Below are 15,337 nucleotides of genomic sequence, written 5' to 3'. Positions count from 1 at the left end.
GCCAAACTGATAGCTATCTTTACAATCCGTATACCGTAGAGAGTTCTAAATGTTATTCGCACTTGGTTGGCTTTGTTTTATTCTAGTAGTGTTATAGACAAGTATAACTTCTTGAACCATTTGGCACATCAGATCTCCTGAAAGCATGTAGTAGCAGCACGCAGATTGCACTTGCAGCTTCACTTCTCCGTACCCAAAGGAGTTTTTCTTCTAATAGAGATGCATCACCATTTTGCTTGCGATCAATGAAAAGCTGCTAGAAAACTAGCAGACTAGCAAAAAATCTTGCCTGTGTAGCAATACAAGGTATGATTATTTCAAGACTAGTTTTTGAATGGCAAATGGAAGAATTTTTGCTTATTTTCCTGTTGGAGATGAGTAAGATGCAACTAAGCGTGCACTGGAAAAAGCACAGAATGCTTTTGCCAGCAGAAACCTGATTTGACTCAGTCAATAGGAACTGCAGCTTCATTTAGGCAGCGAGGGCTCACATGGCCAGAACACTTCTCTCTTCAGACTCTGCAAACTATAAAAGCCAGTTAAGGTTCTAACTTTTTGGATTAGAAAATAATGCAATTGAAATAAACCAGGAGAAAAACTGGGGGAGAAGCAGATGATTTAAGGGAAGCTCATCTTGGTTAGTTGTAAAATAAGCATGATCTCAGCATGAGAAGAGATGAAACAAAGGATGAAGCACCTACCTAACATCCAATATTAAAAACAGAAAATAATGAGATCAAGTAAGTTATTTCCTCGAGAAGTTTGTGCAATGTTATTAAATAAAGGAAAGTTACTTCTCACTTCCATGTTCCAAGTCATCTTTTGTACCTTCTGTGAGTGCAGACCTTGTGGAAGTTGGTTTGGTTTCACACACCGATGGTAGAGAACTGGTTTGAACAACCAGTTCTTGCATCACATGATGCTATTGGCCCACATCAGCTTTCGGGACTGATTTATTTGACTGATTTATTTTGTTTTTCCATTGGCCTCTATTCTTAAATACACACATTATACACAGACACAAAGTGGCCAACTGGTACCTCCTGAAGCATCAGTATGTTCTCAGGTTCATATAAGAGAGAGCATTTCCTCAGTTCTAGTCTACAGATGATTTCCCTAAGAGATGAAGAGAGCCCTACCTCAGTCAGACAGGACTGAGACTAAGCAACTACTTCACCAAAACTTCTCAGAAGTGCCTTTGAAACACTTCCATAAACATCACTTGTTTGCTTCCTCTAGGGGTTAACACAGAACTATGGCTGCAGGGGCAAAGCCACCCTTAGGCCACCCAGATGAACTGCAAATTCACCTAAAGCGGTTCAAGTTCAGATGAGCTTATTTCCAGACTAGTCAAAGCTTTCCTAGACTAAAGACGCATGAATCATCTGAGCAAGCCATGTCCTCAGGGCTGTAGATTCAGCATTCATTAGGTAAATGTCAAAGTCTAACACTGGAATAAACAACGTACCCTGCACTAGAGTCCACAGAAGAAAGAGCTCCTGGAGAGTCCTAGAGGGAATAGCAAATGCTCCGGCCCAGCTCCTGCTTGGTGGCTAGGCAGAACCAGCCTAGACACATCCATGTCTGTGTTTTATTGAATCTGAGTTTAAACAAAGTTCATAAACAGTTTTATAAATACTCTATTACTCTAATCCTAAAAATATATATATGCATATATATCAGAAGACACAATCTTATCAGCAAGATTTAAACATCAAAATGTATGCATTATTTTGAGCTGAAGGGAAACATTTACTCAGAGCTGGTTACAGGATGTGCTCTACCTCTTAATTTAAAACATGGCAAGTTAACAGTTTGCATTGTGGCCGTTTGTTCAGCACAGTATGATAGCAAAGGACCACCTATAGACTGCAAGATAAATTAGAACTCAAGTGTGGAAAAGGACTATTGAAAGTTATCTACATTTACAGTTCAATCACACATTTTTATTTAACATCAGTATACAGAGGACAACCCCAGCAAGTTATTTTGTAATGTCAAGTATTTAGTAAAGTTCTTCAGCTGTAACAGTGACAATAGAACAGCTAAAAATAAGCAGTATGAAACAAACATGATTTTCTTAAAATTATAAATATACCAACAATACTTCTTAAAGCTTAATTATTGCAACAGTTAAATTAACAATAGTTCATGTTAGAAAGGCTCTATGAAATTTATTCAAGTTGTCAAGAAATTAGATGGAAGTGTAAAAAGGAAATACATATGAATTTTACTTTCGATTTTCACTAAAGGTAGTCAATACAATTTTGTACAGTATCACCTAACATGGCAATCTTTAACAAACTCCAGTATACAGAATTCATAAAATGCAGAAAAAATATCGTTTAATTTTTACATGTAAATCGACAGTAAATTAACTGACACAAATTTTATTACTGTAACATAAGCAGGCCAGCATTTTAAATATTAATTTAGAAGCTTTATACTGTTAAAGGGGCAGACATATACAGTCATCGCAAGTACATAACCAAATTGTAAGAGGTGATAATTCAGAACATGGGTCTTCTAAAAAGTGTTTAGTAAAAGTCATGTTATTTCCTAATCCAGACATCCTCATCATAAAGCCTTTGCAGGGCTATGGTCTTTCCTGGCTTTAGCGGAGCCGCACCTCCTCACACACGCACACACACACACACCTTGCTATAAATATCACGCCAGTGTACTAGGTTTAAGTTCACCCTGATAATGCGGGTATGCTCTGTGCAACTTTGCTATTATGCACGTTACAGAAAGCTTCAAATTTCAGCACGGTAACCTGAAGTCATAGCTGTGTTTCAGTTTTACTAGAATCATCCCTGAAGTTTATACAGATACCGTATCACGTTGAAAGAAATCTATTTGATAGTACTTAAATACCAGCAATTGAACTTCAATTGTAACGATGAAATGTTCCTTTCCACTGAGGAAGAATTAGTATGTATAGCTGCTCATCTCACTCAAAATATAGCGCATGAATGTTTAAGTACTCTTACTAAAACAGAAGTCATACTAAGACATGATACTGTACTACAATTGTAGTTTACTGGAAAGTTCAAGGATGTTATAATTTAATTCTAAGTTTTCCTGTACAATAAGTCAAATAAATACATTCCATGTGCATTTGTTTTACAAGATGGTAACGTGTTTGTCTTGCTAGGTTATACACTGCCATTTCACCTGGTCGTGGCTCTGCCCAATCCTACCTTGAGCTTTCTGACAAAGGAAGCAACTCAGCAGCAGCTTTCATTTCAATAAACTGAGCCACCGCGCACGGCGGCGAACAGAAGTCACAGAGGGTTTCTCTGACCGTTCAGTTCAGAGAAAGCTTGTTGTGCATATCTAGGCCCCACTTCACTCTTTGTTTATGGGTTTGTTTGTTTTTAGTGTTTTCCTGCTTTGGTTTTTTCTTCTTGTTGTTGTTGCTTTGCTTTTTAATTGCTTCTGCAGTTCCTGTAATTCAGTTTGAAGGAGCTATAAAGGTCAGACACGAAGCCTACCTCGGTTCCTTTCAGATTTTTTTTCCCCTGTCTTAAGACAAATACAACAGCTCTATAATGCCATTTACATTTTCTGCAGGGCTGGGAAATAAACGGGGAAAAGGAGACAGTTAATTGTCACCATGTAGTTAAGGAAGTCCATACTCTTGTTAAGGCAACCTATTTTTCTTACTACCCTGAACCTTCTCTCAGAAACAGGCTAAGAAAAAATGAGAGTAAAAAATTAATTTTAATGAACCCTGAGTCTCAATCAACTTGTTTCTTATTAAAATTTTTCCATTTACTTGACCTTATTCTGATTGGGAGCTAGCATAATAGTTCTGGGAGCGAGATACAAGCATGGTATAGCCAGTGAGGAAGCTCAAGGTATGATTATGTTATACACATGACACAATAATTTGGAAAGCTTGTTTACAAACTGCGAGGACACTGTATGCACAGTACAGCCTATCCTAAGGATCACAGCTGAAAAGAAGTTTCTGGATTTGTTTTTTTTTCCCCACTAACAGCAGCACCAAACCAACCACAAAACTCAGACCTTGTCGTGCACTGTCCAATTATCCAGCGTGTCTTTTGATGGCTACTAAAAATGAGGAAAAGGTAGCACTGGCTCAATGCAAATTATATTAAACGCTGCAAGTCTGCTTCAGCATTCCATCCAATTCTTTAGGCTGGCAGTGCCAGGAATTTACAGAAGGCCTTTTGAGGCAATGATGGAAGAAGCAGCAAGATTCAGAGGCTTTCACTCTAGAGTTGGCAGACAAAAAAAAAAGTGACGGAGTTTTAAGATCACTTGGGGACCCATATTTCAAAAGGAAGACTAGAAATAGCAGCTTTAAACCCCCGAGTCATGGGATAGCCTAGGATAAAACAGGTGGCAAAACAGAAATGAATGGTATATAACCCAGTAAGAAAGACATTACCATGAGTGTTTTATACTTTGACAACTCTCATTAAATAAAATTAAGTGCTTTTTCTATAAACAAAAAGTATGCTCATAACGTCCTTCTGGCACAAATAGTTTCCTATCAAACCCCTGTAAACATGCCATCAAAATTCAGTTTTTACCATCAGAGTGAGCTCACTAGAAATGCAAGTGATATCAGAAAAAGAAGTTCATTTGAAAATTTCTAAGTAAATACTTCCTAAACAATATGGCATTTACATCAGTGTGCAATATTAATTTTGAAAGTGATAACTTCAGCATGAAAATTACTTACCTGTAATTAAAGTTTTCCATATTGGCCAATACATAAATCCTGATTTTTGGTACTGCATACTTTATCTCTGAAATATTTGAAATGTCATATTCCAAATCAAAGTTAATACACAAGAAAGAACGTGTTTAAGTTATAATCAGCCTAACAAAACCCACTTCAGCCACTGAAATTTAACAGTGTAGCATTTAGTAGTACAAAGAGGAATTTTAGAACAAAGAGAAAAAAAATAGCTCACAATAGAAATCTGAGGCACTGCTGTACATATATAATGCTAATTCTTAAGACTTACTAATTGCACTGAGTCACAGAAAGGATAACTTTTAGTGTTTTCATTTCATTCAGGCTAGAACTAAGCAGTTCAGGTTGAGTTGCTTTCGATTTTTGTTTTTTAAATTAATGCTGGAGCTGTAGTTCTTAGGCAAAAAAATATTGTTAGGTATTACATTCCACTTTTCTCTTCAGAGAAGGGCTTACAATTCTTAGTTATAACCCTGAAAAATGCACTGCAACATAGAGTGGGCACAGCTGTCTTTGCATACAGAAATAGCGACAGAATTTAGAACACCTCAAAGAAGCCTACATCATACTAAATGTTTTAAGAAAAAAATCTTGAGCCTTACTTAAAATTTTATAGCAATGAACGAGTGGTGTTTAATGCTAAATGGTTTACAGTACCTCCACTCCAAGAGTGAGATTTACAAACAAAGTAGTTAAAATATTACAACCATCAGATGGTCATTTATGCTGATGCTGCCTGATGTGGCACTATTCAGATATTGGCAGATTTTTTCCCTTCAGGTGATGATCTACATGCCACAGAACTCCAGAAGCTTTCACGGAAGTAATGGCCCTTTTTGGTGGATCTGGCAATGTTTTCCTAGCTGTACTCCTTTAAAACACTGCTGACAAACAAAGCCACTGTAGCACAATGTACTTTTTAATAAAATAATCACCACTTTTAGCTTCATTTCAAGTTTAGCTTGCTGTTGAACATTGAACAGAAGATAAATAAGATTTCAACTGCACTTAAGTGCATTAACAATGAAAGTTAAAACTAATAATATATTTTAACGGAGGTTCAACTGATGGATCAGGTGCCATCAAAAAGCACAAGCTTGCAATGACCAAATTCAACTAACAGAAGTGACAGTAACATAAAAGTGAAGCTACTTAGAGCAAGCTCGCACAATTTTCCCTAATTTGACGAAGAATACATAAGTCAAGACCAGCTAAAATTAGATTTCCTTGACAGTACTGATGCACAGTTTGAATAGCATAAACTACAGTCAGTAATGGGCTCACAAATCTGCTCATAGAATGGCCAACGCTTTAATAAGAAGTGGTTTTACATTAACGGCAGACCACCACAGAAAAGTATGGAGGAATAAAACTTTGGTTTTAATTTTTCAGAGGCTCACATTTCTCATTGGATTTGAGAGCAGCAGCTTTTATAAGCTACTGTTATTGGGAGTGCAGTTATTTTGTAGAAAACACTTGAAATATAATTATTTTAGTGATTGACATGTTTTACTTCAATTTTTACATAAATAGCTTTCACCATATTGTGGTTACGCTTAAGTATAAGAACACTGATCAATAGTTTAGATGCACAGTATTTATTTCTTCTGCTGGAAGGCAACTATACTTAATAATTGTATCCAAGACACTTCAAATCATTCAGAAATATGGCATGCAGTATCCAAAAGTATGGCTCTGAGGATTTTTTTTTTTTTACATTAAGCATAAAGAAATTTTATATTCAACATTCATTATATCTCAAGAAAACTACCTATTCAGAGTTCTAGTTCTTTGATGCAGCATTAAGGATTAAAACTTACCACTTTACCAGGCCTTGCCCATGTGCAAATAAATCCCTCCTGACAAGCAGTGACTATACAGTCTTCAAGAAAAATTAACACAGTCAGTCTTTCATGTGCTATCTTTTTACAGATTAGAGGCTCTAACAAGGGAACATCTTCCATTCTGGGACAGAGAGGTGTTCCCAAAGTTTTAGCTGGGTCCGTTTTGGTTTTAGTAACTAGGTTCAGTTTGTCACTGCTCTTGCTAGATATATGTCCCATGCTATGATTTCTCTTGTGATCTTTTTCATGGTGTCTTTCCTTCCGATCATGTAGTGATAAGGTTGCAAATTTACTAACACCAGAAGCAATGGCACCATCCATGACACTGCTTTTACTGCCAGCATTTGAGACTGCAGAGTGCGGAAGGCTGTTTGACCGTGGAAGAGGAGGGGGTACAGAGTTTCCAGGTGTTGTGATACTGTTTCCATTACTTCCTGGGTTAGCTCCACCACTTCCAGCGGGTGGACTTGTGGCATTCATGACATTTGTATGTGTCCTTGCTCTTGAGAGAGGTTGGTGGGGGAAGAGGATATCTTCTGTAAGATCCCACAAACAGAGCTGTGTGTCCTGGCCTACTGAACCAAATCTATACGTAACACTTACTGGACGACTGTCTGTAGAGTTCCTTTTGGATAGCCTAGATTGCGTGCTATTTGCTCGATCTCTGCCAAAATGAAGGTCTTGGAAATCCTCATCGCTTCCGCTAAATTCCATCGGGTCACTCTCTTCTACACTAGTGGTATATGGATCAAACGCAACAACACTGACCCACGATTTATGTCCGTGACCTCTTGCTATTACTCGACAGTCCACAAAAGACCAAACTGTTACCAAGTCATCCTCTCCACCCGTCACTATGTATTTCCCATCGGGACTCCAACACACACACAGCAGTCCTCCAAAGTAGCTTTTCATTGTACCATGCAATTCCACGGAATCAAAGTTAAACACGCGAAGAAAACCATCCTGGCTCACACACGCCAAGAACTTTCCATCTGGGGAAAAGGCAAATTCATTCAGGGCACCCTCACCTACTGTCCATTTAAGCAGAGGGTTTCTTGTGGATTTACTCTTGCAAGTGTGAACTGCAAAACTTTCTCCTTGTTTAAGTAGCTGGTAGTGCGGGGCTGTGGTACCACAAGTGTGCTCCACGTTATATAAGTACATATTGCCACTGGAATGAGCTACTAGGAAAAGGCTTTCCGAACCTGGTACCCATTTTACACAGGTTACTCTGGACTTGTCTATTAGTCTCTGTGAAAAACAAAGAAGATACACATCAGAAAGTCTGAAAAGTAAAGTTTTAATGATTAACTGTAAATGTGAACTTTCTGGGGAGAAAGAGAAGAAACCTTAAGCAAAGTCAATTCAACTTTCTGGAAAAGAGCTACATTATGATATTCACAAACACGTATAATCTTATCAGGCAATTAACAGAAAATGATTTTTAGAGAAAGTGCTACCAAAGGTTATTGTTGTCCAGCCATATTGCAAAGAACATACTCTGATAAAGCCTATCTCTTGCTATGAACCTCAAGCTAGAGTCCTGAAGTTTACTTTTCACTGTGTAGGTTAAAGGGTATGAAAAAATAACAAAATACTAACACCACAGAATGAGCTAAAGGGCAAAAAGGCTGTTACACATCTATGCTACAGAGCAAATGCATTCTAAATCAGCAGCAGTAAGTTTAGACTCAGGTTTTATCTGAAATCACATATATAATAATCGTCCCTTGAAAGGAAAAAAAAAAAAAACACCTTTAGGAACCTTGACCAACTTATTGATTTGTGGAGCAAATGCTATACAGTGTCCCCTGGTTGGAGAGTTAATAGTCAGATGCATGTAATTCAGCAAATTCAGAAGGCACACATCCTCTTCACCTCAAAAACCCCATCCTTCAATTACTTTTCATTCATTAGCCAAGAATCAATCTATCTATACTCTCAATTATCATCTGATTAAGAAGCTTCATTTAAAGAAAAACATTTTAATAAAGTCCATCATCACAAAACAATGAACACATCAAATAAACATCCCCAACTCATGTCTTCAAACTCAGGAAGTAAGTGCAATTCTAGTAGACCGGTCAACAGTCAGCCATGGCATCACTCAACTGAAACTTGGAAACAGAATTCTTTACATGCAAATTTCAAGGTCTGTATTTGGGACAGACTGATTATAGACTAAAAGGAGAGCTGAGCTATACAAAAGACAAGAATGCAAACACAGTCTGAGGAAATACCAGAACAAGTTACAAAAGCCACCCTCCCCCAGAAATGAAGAAAAATCCCGTGCTATGCTGTTTATCACAGAATGAAAACTGATGGATAATACACTGAGTTTTATCAATTCTGGGACTAGCAAAAGCAGCACCTGGCCATTTCATGTTATAATCTTCAACATATGTTTGCTGCTGTCAAGTTCAATATAAGACCAGGAATCCTCTCTTCCATAACTTTTCATTTTGTACTTGAGAGCTAAGTTAATCTGTGAACTTTTTCTTAAAAGAGGTAGTTTTAAGAACACCATCATCTTCTCTTCTAATATTTTAAATAATTTGTCACATGCTCATTAAAATAGACCATTTGCATCTCAGTAATAATGATACTAGAACTGTTAGACAGAAAGTGACTTTGTACATAACTAAAAAAAAAAAGACAGGGATATTTGCCAGGTTAGCCTGCTTGAGGCAACCGTTTCCTTGTTACAAAGCTACCATTACTACAGCAAAGTGAAACTGCTTGCTTTAGTGTACTACAGCAACTCAACCTGACATACAATTCCTACTCACAAAACACTCAACTTCTGTGTTGGAAACTGTGTTTTAAGTTCACAATCACATTGAGCTACACAGTACGGAGTGCTGCAGAAGAATTCTCCAAACCTGAACATCTTTACTTCAAAGACGTTCTGAGCAAAAGAGGATTGCGATATATAATAAAATCAGATTGGTCTGAAGAAATAAGATATATAGCAAATGACCACAACTCATGCCTTCTCAATCAGCAGAGCTTTAAAATTCAGAACAAAGATCCAAATTTTGAAGTTAAGACATTATGTCTTAAAAGTTTTTTGACTAGGTTCATGCATCTGGAGTGAAGCAAAATAAGACCTGAAGTTGGTATGATACAATAAAGGACAGAATGAAGTACCAAACAACTTGGTAGAGCAGCTGGAATAAAGGACTTGTATTCAGTTTGGTGAAATAACAGTAAATAAAGAAGCTTCAGCCATCAGCCAGGAACTCTGACTGCTGTTTTGAACAACCTTGAACAAAATTATAAGCACAGGCCAGGAGGCAGAAAAAAAATGGAGGCAAGTAAGGCTTCTCCATGAAGGTTTGGCAAAGAGCTCTAGCAACACAAGTAGTAGAAAAGTTTATGAAGAAAAGATGCAGCTTAAGGCTTTGGTTTAAATAAAAAGATGATAAAAAAATACGATAAAGGAAACCTATTTCAGCTGGCTACCTTGAGGATAGCCAAGTACTGCCTGGAAACAACTGCATCTGTAAGACACATTTGGTTGGTTTGGGAAATAAAAGAACACATCACTAATTAGATTCTGACACAACGAGAAAGAATATCATTACTGATACAAGTTGTTTTAGGCAGGCTGCTACAAGCTACATGGTACTAAGCACCTGAGCTTTTCAAGTTTTTCTTTCAACTCTTGATGTAGAAGAAAGTTACAAGTCAAAAGGCAATAGCCTTCATTTACTCCAGCTTCCACACAACCTTATGTCTAAGATGTTAAGCAATTTCACATATCGTTTACCATTAAAAGCTATCCAGATTGCTTTATCGCAGGTGATCATCAAAACAGAGCCCTGGGCTGCCTGTATCACCAAGTTACTAACAGGATGAGTGGAGAATTCTATTATCTCTACTACTCTAGCACCAGTGCTACACCTGTCAAAAGATGTAAACACTCATTTAGACCACCTTCTGGCTAGGATGGTATGTTTATCTTCATATACTGTCTGAAGTCTAAATATATTTAAAAACCAACAGGCGCCTTCATTGTGAAGTAAATGTACCAACTCAAACATAAACACTCACTAATGTTTCTCTGAAATGGTTTTTAGATACGAGATAGAACTTCTAAACATAGCCATAGCAAATTTCAGTACTGTAACTGACAGATTAAAAATAGACATTTTGGAGTAGGTTGTAACCACAGATGAAAATCAGTGTAGGAAAAAAGAACGTGCCTTCTAACTCCACCCGACACATGAATAAGTTCTGGTAGCACCAAGCAAATCTCTGCTAGAGTTGTAGGAAAGAGGTATCATTTAATTTCCACCAAACAGGCAGAAGATGCACTTCCATGACAGTGAAGTACTGTTGGTGATAAAAGAAAAAGCTGCTTTTTGTAATGTCAGATTGCTGCAGTGTTTCTATCACTTTTGGAACATCAAATGAACTATTCAGCCTGCAATGCATCTCTTCACCATAGAAGTTAGACAGTAAACATCAAAGCAGGTAAACATGCATTTGATCTTTACATAAGGTATTTTAGCAAAAGTTTTTCCTTAAGGCAACTACAGGCCAGCTACAAGAGTGGCAATTGCTCTGTGAAAGGCTATTTTACCTACTCAGTTTTCTACCACCATTTTTAATACTTATGCTACTATTATAGAAGATTACATCAGAGCTGTGTTGACACAATTTGCTCAGATCCACGTTAGCACTCCCAGTGGTGAAGCTGTACCAATGCTCAAGTTTGTTCTCTGTGATTGCTTTTTGTCATTGTTTCTAAAAGAACAACATTAGAAGGAATACATACAGTGTTTTCTACCAAAAAGAATGTTCCATGCAAAATTAGGAAGCTCTCCAGCACTGTTTCCCATTCTACACAAGCAAAGACAACAGGTGTAAAAGGCTTGGAACAAAGAACATTCCTCTTCTGATCTAGTTGTAGCTACTTTTAGAAAGTTGAGAAGGAATTAGACAGTTCTAATTATAAAACAGCCCCATTGAGAACAGTACTTCAATTTTCTTTGCACAAAGACAGAGAAAGAAAACAACTCCCTGAGGTTGGAAAGATATGCTTTCTCAGTCTGAAAGCTGAGCAAGGCTTAACTTAATCTGCAAAGCTCTTATCCAGATTTGAAGTCTCAGGAAAAAAAAAAAAAACAACTCCAACAACAAACCACCTGCAAAGCTCTTTGTGATTACCTCATGCATTACCTGCAGTTGGATTAGAACACAAAAAGCAGCATTAAATAATCTCTTGCTTATCCTCTGCAGAAAATGCTGTCCGTGTTTTATCAGTTACAGATCTCTTCCCCTGTAAACTCACACTTACCTTTCTAAGAATACCAGTATTACCAGGCAATGAGAGCCAGTGGTCTTGCAAACCGATCTAAGTGCACCACCCACCTTAGCACTCCCTCTATTTTTATTTTCTTCCTTATGGCACGGATGGAGATTCTTTCAGGAATGTCACAGTCTAGACCTTGTGAGCATTCCGCTTCCCCTGTGCAACATTCAGTTTAATATCCTGGTATTCCCTGAGGAAGCCTGTAGGAATCCTTGATAAGACAGCTTTCTGACCATACAAAAATGTACTTTTACCTTAATTAAGATTTAATATTTTGACTTCAACATATTAAAAGAGGGCTCAAGTATTTTCTTCTCCATTTGGAACTAAATGCCTCTAGAAACAACTGTCTGTAAGAGAACATGCAGCAATATTTAGATGTGAAGATATTTTTCTATTAAGCTAACTGTCATTAGTTCCACTTACAGTATCACCCAAACTAAGAAGTCCTGACTTTTTCTTTTCCCTTAAAACCATGACAACCCCAAAAGGTTCCTTCACGAATGATATTTTTCAGTAAGAATCTAAATCAACAAAGCATCTGGAAAACAAAAGGCATCGATTGAATGATGAGCTGTATAGGCAAACAAAGCCACCTATAAGACTTCGAGGATCTTTTATATCAGAAGTACATTGCATGCAACAATGTTAAGATTTCTACTTACTTCCTCGTTAAATAATTTGCTAGTTTCTTTTTTAATAGGGTCTATAAGCTGGACCTGGCCTGCTGAGAAGCCCACTAGAAGGGAGACACTTTCTGCTGTGGCTGTTAAGTGATTGAAGTCATGGCATGTAGGCTGTGTTCCTTTGTATATCCTTTTGTCTATTGGTTTACTCAAGTCCGCAGCCTGCAAAAAGAGCAAACAGAATTAAAACAGTTTATCACAATGTATACACATGCAAGTTCTATCTACAAGTGAGTTTATACTAAGCAACAATTTATGCAGTCATAAAATTGTACATTAAAATGCAGCTCTGTATTTACTTAATACTTTACTGACTCAAAATACATCTTTAAAAGGTTTATCTTTTGATAAAAATGTAACACTTCATGTTTTTCACGTTTGCAAAACACTACACCTACCCAGCCTTTGGAACTATATCATATGACAAACTAATGACAACCAATGTGCTCAGTAACACAAAGGCTCCAGTGAGTCCTCAAGATTAACCTATTCTCAGAAGGCTTTTCTTTCAGAAGCAGCATCCCATCACCGAGAAAAGGTACCTTCTATTTCTCCAGTAGCAGCTTTCTCAATATCAATTACAACCGGTTCTGGTAGTCAATTAAAAATAGTATATGCTAATCCTTGTACTGTAAGTGCATCCTCTTGCAACAGGCAAAAATAATCTTGGTATCAGTATTAAAAAAAGACTGACTAGAATCCAAAGAGAGATTTCTAGGAACAAAGACTTGGAACATTGATACTGTGATTATAAAGCACTTCTTAACTGTTAAGCTAAAAAACGATTGTGCTTCTAACATTGACTTATGAAACATGAAAGTACTTTGCAGCATCTGCAATCAAAAATTATGTGTCAATATATCAATTTTATTTACTCAATAATCCAGACAGACATTAGAAAGTGCCAACAAAAGAGAAGAACTTCAACATAAACAAATGAAGATCTGGCACTGAAGTGTCTGAAGAATCACAAGGAAAAGTAATTTAAAACGCTCTCGGTTGTGTAACCCATGCTTATCCCTGTATCACTTCTGAACAGGCTCTCTAATCTTTCATCATCCCGAAATTATAACCCACACATTTACTATGCACCATTATATACATTAGGTTCAGTCTTTTTTTTTTTTTTTTTAAAGAATAAAACCTCTCTATTTACTAAGCTCAGAGCCTGCAGTTACAATGCAGCTGTGATTTCAGACTTGGTTTCTAATTCCAATATATACTTTTACAGTATTTTTAGTCAGAGGAAATCAGGCCAGCAATAGAGGAAATAAAACTTGTTTGAGGAAGAGGACAAGCTTCGCTGAAAAGAAAACTGCTCCACTGTATTACATCTTGGAGAACAACATTTAAGGAGTAACAAATCCACTGCATGCACAAAGTTACACATACAGAAACAGACCTGTCTGTCAGTAGGTAAAGACCAGGACTAGCTGAATCACATCAGATGAGCCATTTCCAAGGCAAACTTAAGCATGGGATACATGTGATTGGGAATATATACAGCACTGGAGTTACACTTAATGTTTTGCAGAATATTATAATCAGGTGTATGGCCTTCCGGTTGAAAACTTCAAAAGGAGACAATATATTCCACCTTCTGAAGACAGCAGATTATGAAGCTATTCTCCAGAGCCCAGAGATCCATTATAAGCTAAAAAGAATACTAGCAATACTTCTTCAAGGACAACTTTAAAATAGAATCTAGCTCTACTGGGACCACAGGATAAGGCACAGGCCTACCGAGGCGCATTCTCAGGCATGTAAATCCATACATTGAAACTGGAAAAGCAAATCCTAGAGGCCACACAGTTGGGCTCCCATATTGTGCAAGATTCTCTTGTCCTAAATCAACACAAAATGATATCAAGAGATAACATGCAAAATGGTGGTAATGTTTCCATGTGGAAGGCCATTTTACAGAAATGCATCCCTCTGCACCTCAAGGAAATGCCAGGAGCGAGCAAGGTGCTGTGCCTCCCTCCTTCCAGCTAGGAGGCTCCAGGTATGGCCCCTGGAAAAGTTTCATCACAATGCAGTGCCTAAGAAAGAAAATCTCTTCCAAAATAAATGGAACTCGGCCTGAATCATGCTGAGAGATCAGAATGACTGACTCTCCCATTAGTGGAAATCAATTATTTCCAGGGTCTTCTGCGTCTGAATCCTTACTATTCTTTTAAGTGGCACAGAATCCAGACATCACCAATTACAAGTTGAAATTCTTGTCTGGTCAGTTTTGTACTAGTGCTATAATTTTCCTTGTCCAAAAAACTTATTGTGGCTAAAGCCTTCTGAAATTGTGTGATAACAAATCTAGCAAGATATGAAATTCTGATAAATGAAATCTAAGCACAATTCACTGTGCTTGTCCTACCTGTTCTCTGGGAGCCAGATGGCAGTTACAATCTGTCTGAACTTAAATGAAGTGTAAGTAAATTAATTCAATTAGCGGAAGATAGGCTTCTAATGACAGGGATGCCTTACCTTTTGTTTGTTTACATGCCACTAGTGTTTTCAGTTATATTTATGACATAGCTGTCTCCTGGAGATCAATCAAAACTACAAGCACCAAAATACTTTTCTGGTTTTGTTCTGTCTTCACTGAAAGACAGGATAGAATCAATGATCTTGAGAACCAAAAGTCATTTTGTCTCTATTTCTGCACATTTGAAAACTGCCATTGGATTTTTGATAAGAACAAGAAAAGCACTTACTCATAAAATTCAATAGGGCCTATGACTCAGCATTT

At 37.3% G+C, this 15,337-nt stretch overlaps 1 protein-coding gene across 6 annotated transcripts in view; it reads right to left on the bottom strand.

Moving 5' to 3' along the window:
* WDR20 (WD repeat domain 20) overlaps window positions 1–15,337 on the bottom strand; it is a 42,427-nt gene that overhangs the window by 4,856 nt on the left and 22,234 nt on the right. For 2 of the 6 annotated variants that reach the window (XR_004159980.1, XM_031553687.1), the window contains exons 1-2: window positions 12,568–12,719; window positions 6,556–7,833 (exon numbers count right to left, since the gene is read on the bottom strand). Coding sequence is in view for 3 of the 6 variants with exons in the window: in XM_031553687.1 (XP_031409547.1) it covers window positions 6,556–7,746 (1,191 nt within the window). In the remaining 3 variants the exon portion in view is untranslated. Of the gene's footprint in view, window positions 1–1,931; window positions 7,834–12,567; window positions 12,751–15,337 lie in introns of those variants that run through there. The other 4 variants (XR_004159981.1, XM_031553688.1, XR_004159979.1 and 1 more) reach the window with 4 other exon arrangements.

This window comes from Meleagris gallopavo, chromosome 5 (assembly GCF_000146605.3).
Source record: "Meleagris gallopavo isolate NT-WF06-2002-E0010 breed Aviagen turkey brand Nicholas breeding stock chromosome 5, Turkey_5.1, whole genome shotgun sequence".
Taxonomy (NCBI): domain Eukaryota; kingdom Metazoa; phylum Chordata; class Aves; order Galliformes; family Phasianidae; genus Meleagris; species Meleagris gallopavo.
Note: the sequence above shows the minus strand (reverse complement) of the source record. Positions and strands in the feature narration are given on the sequence as shown.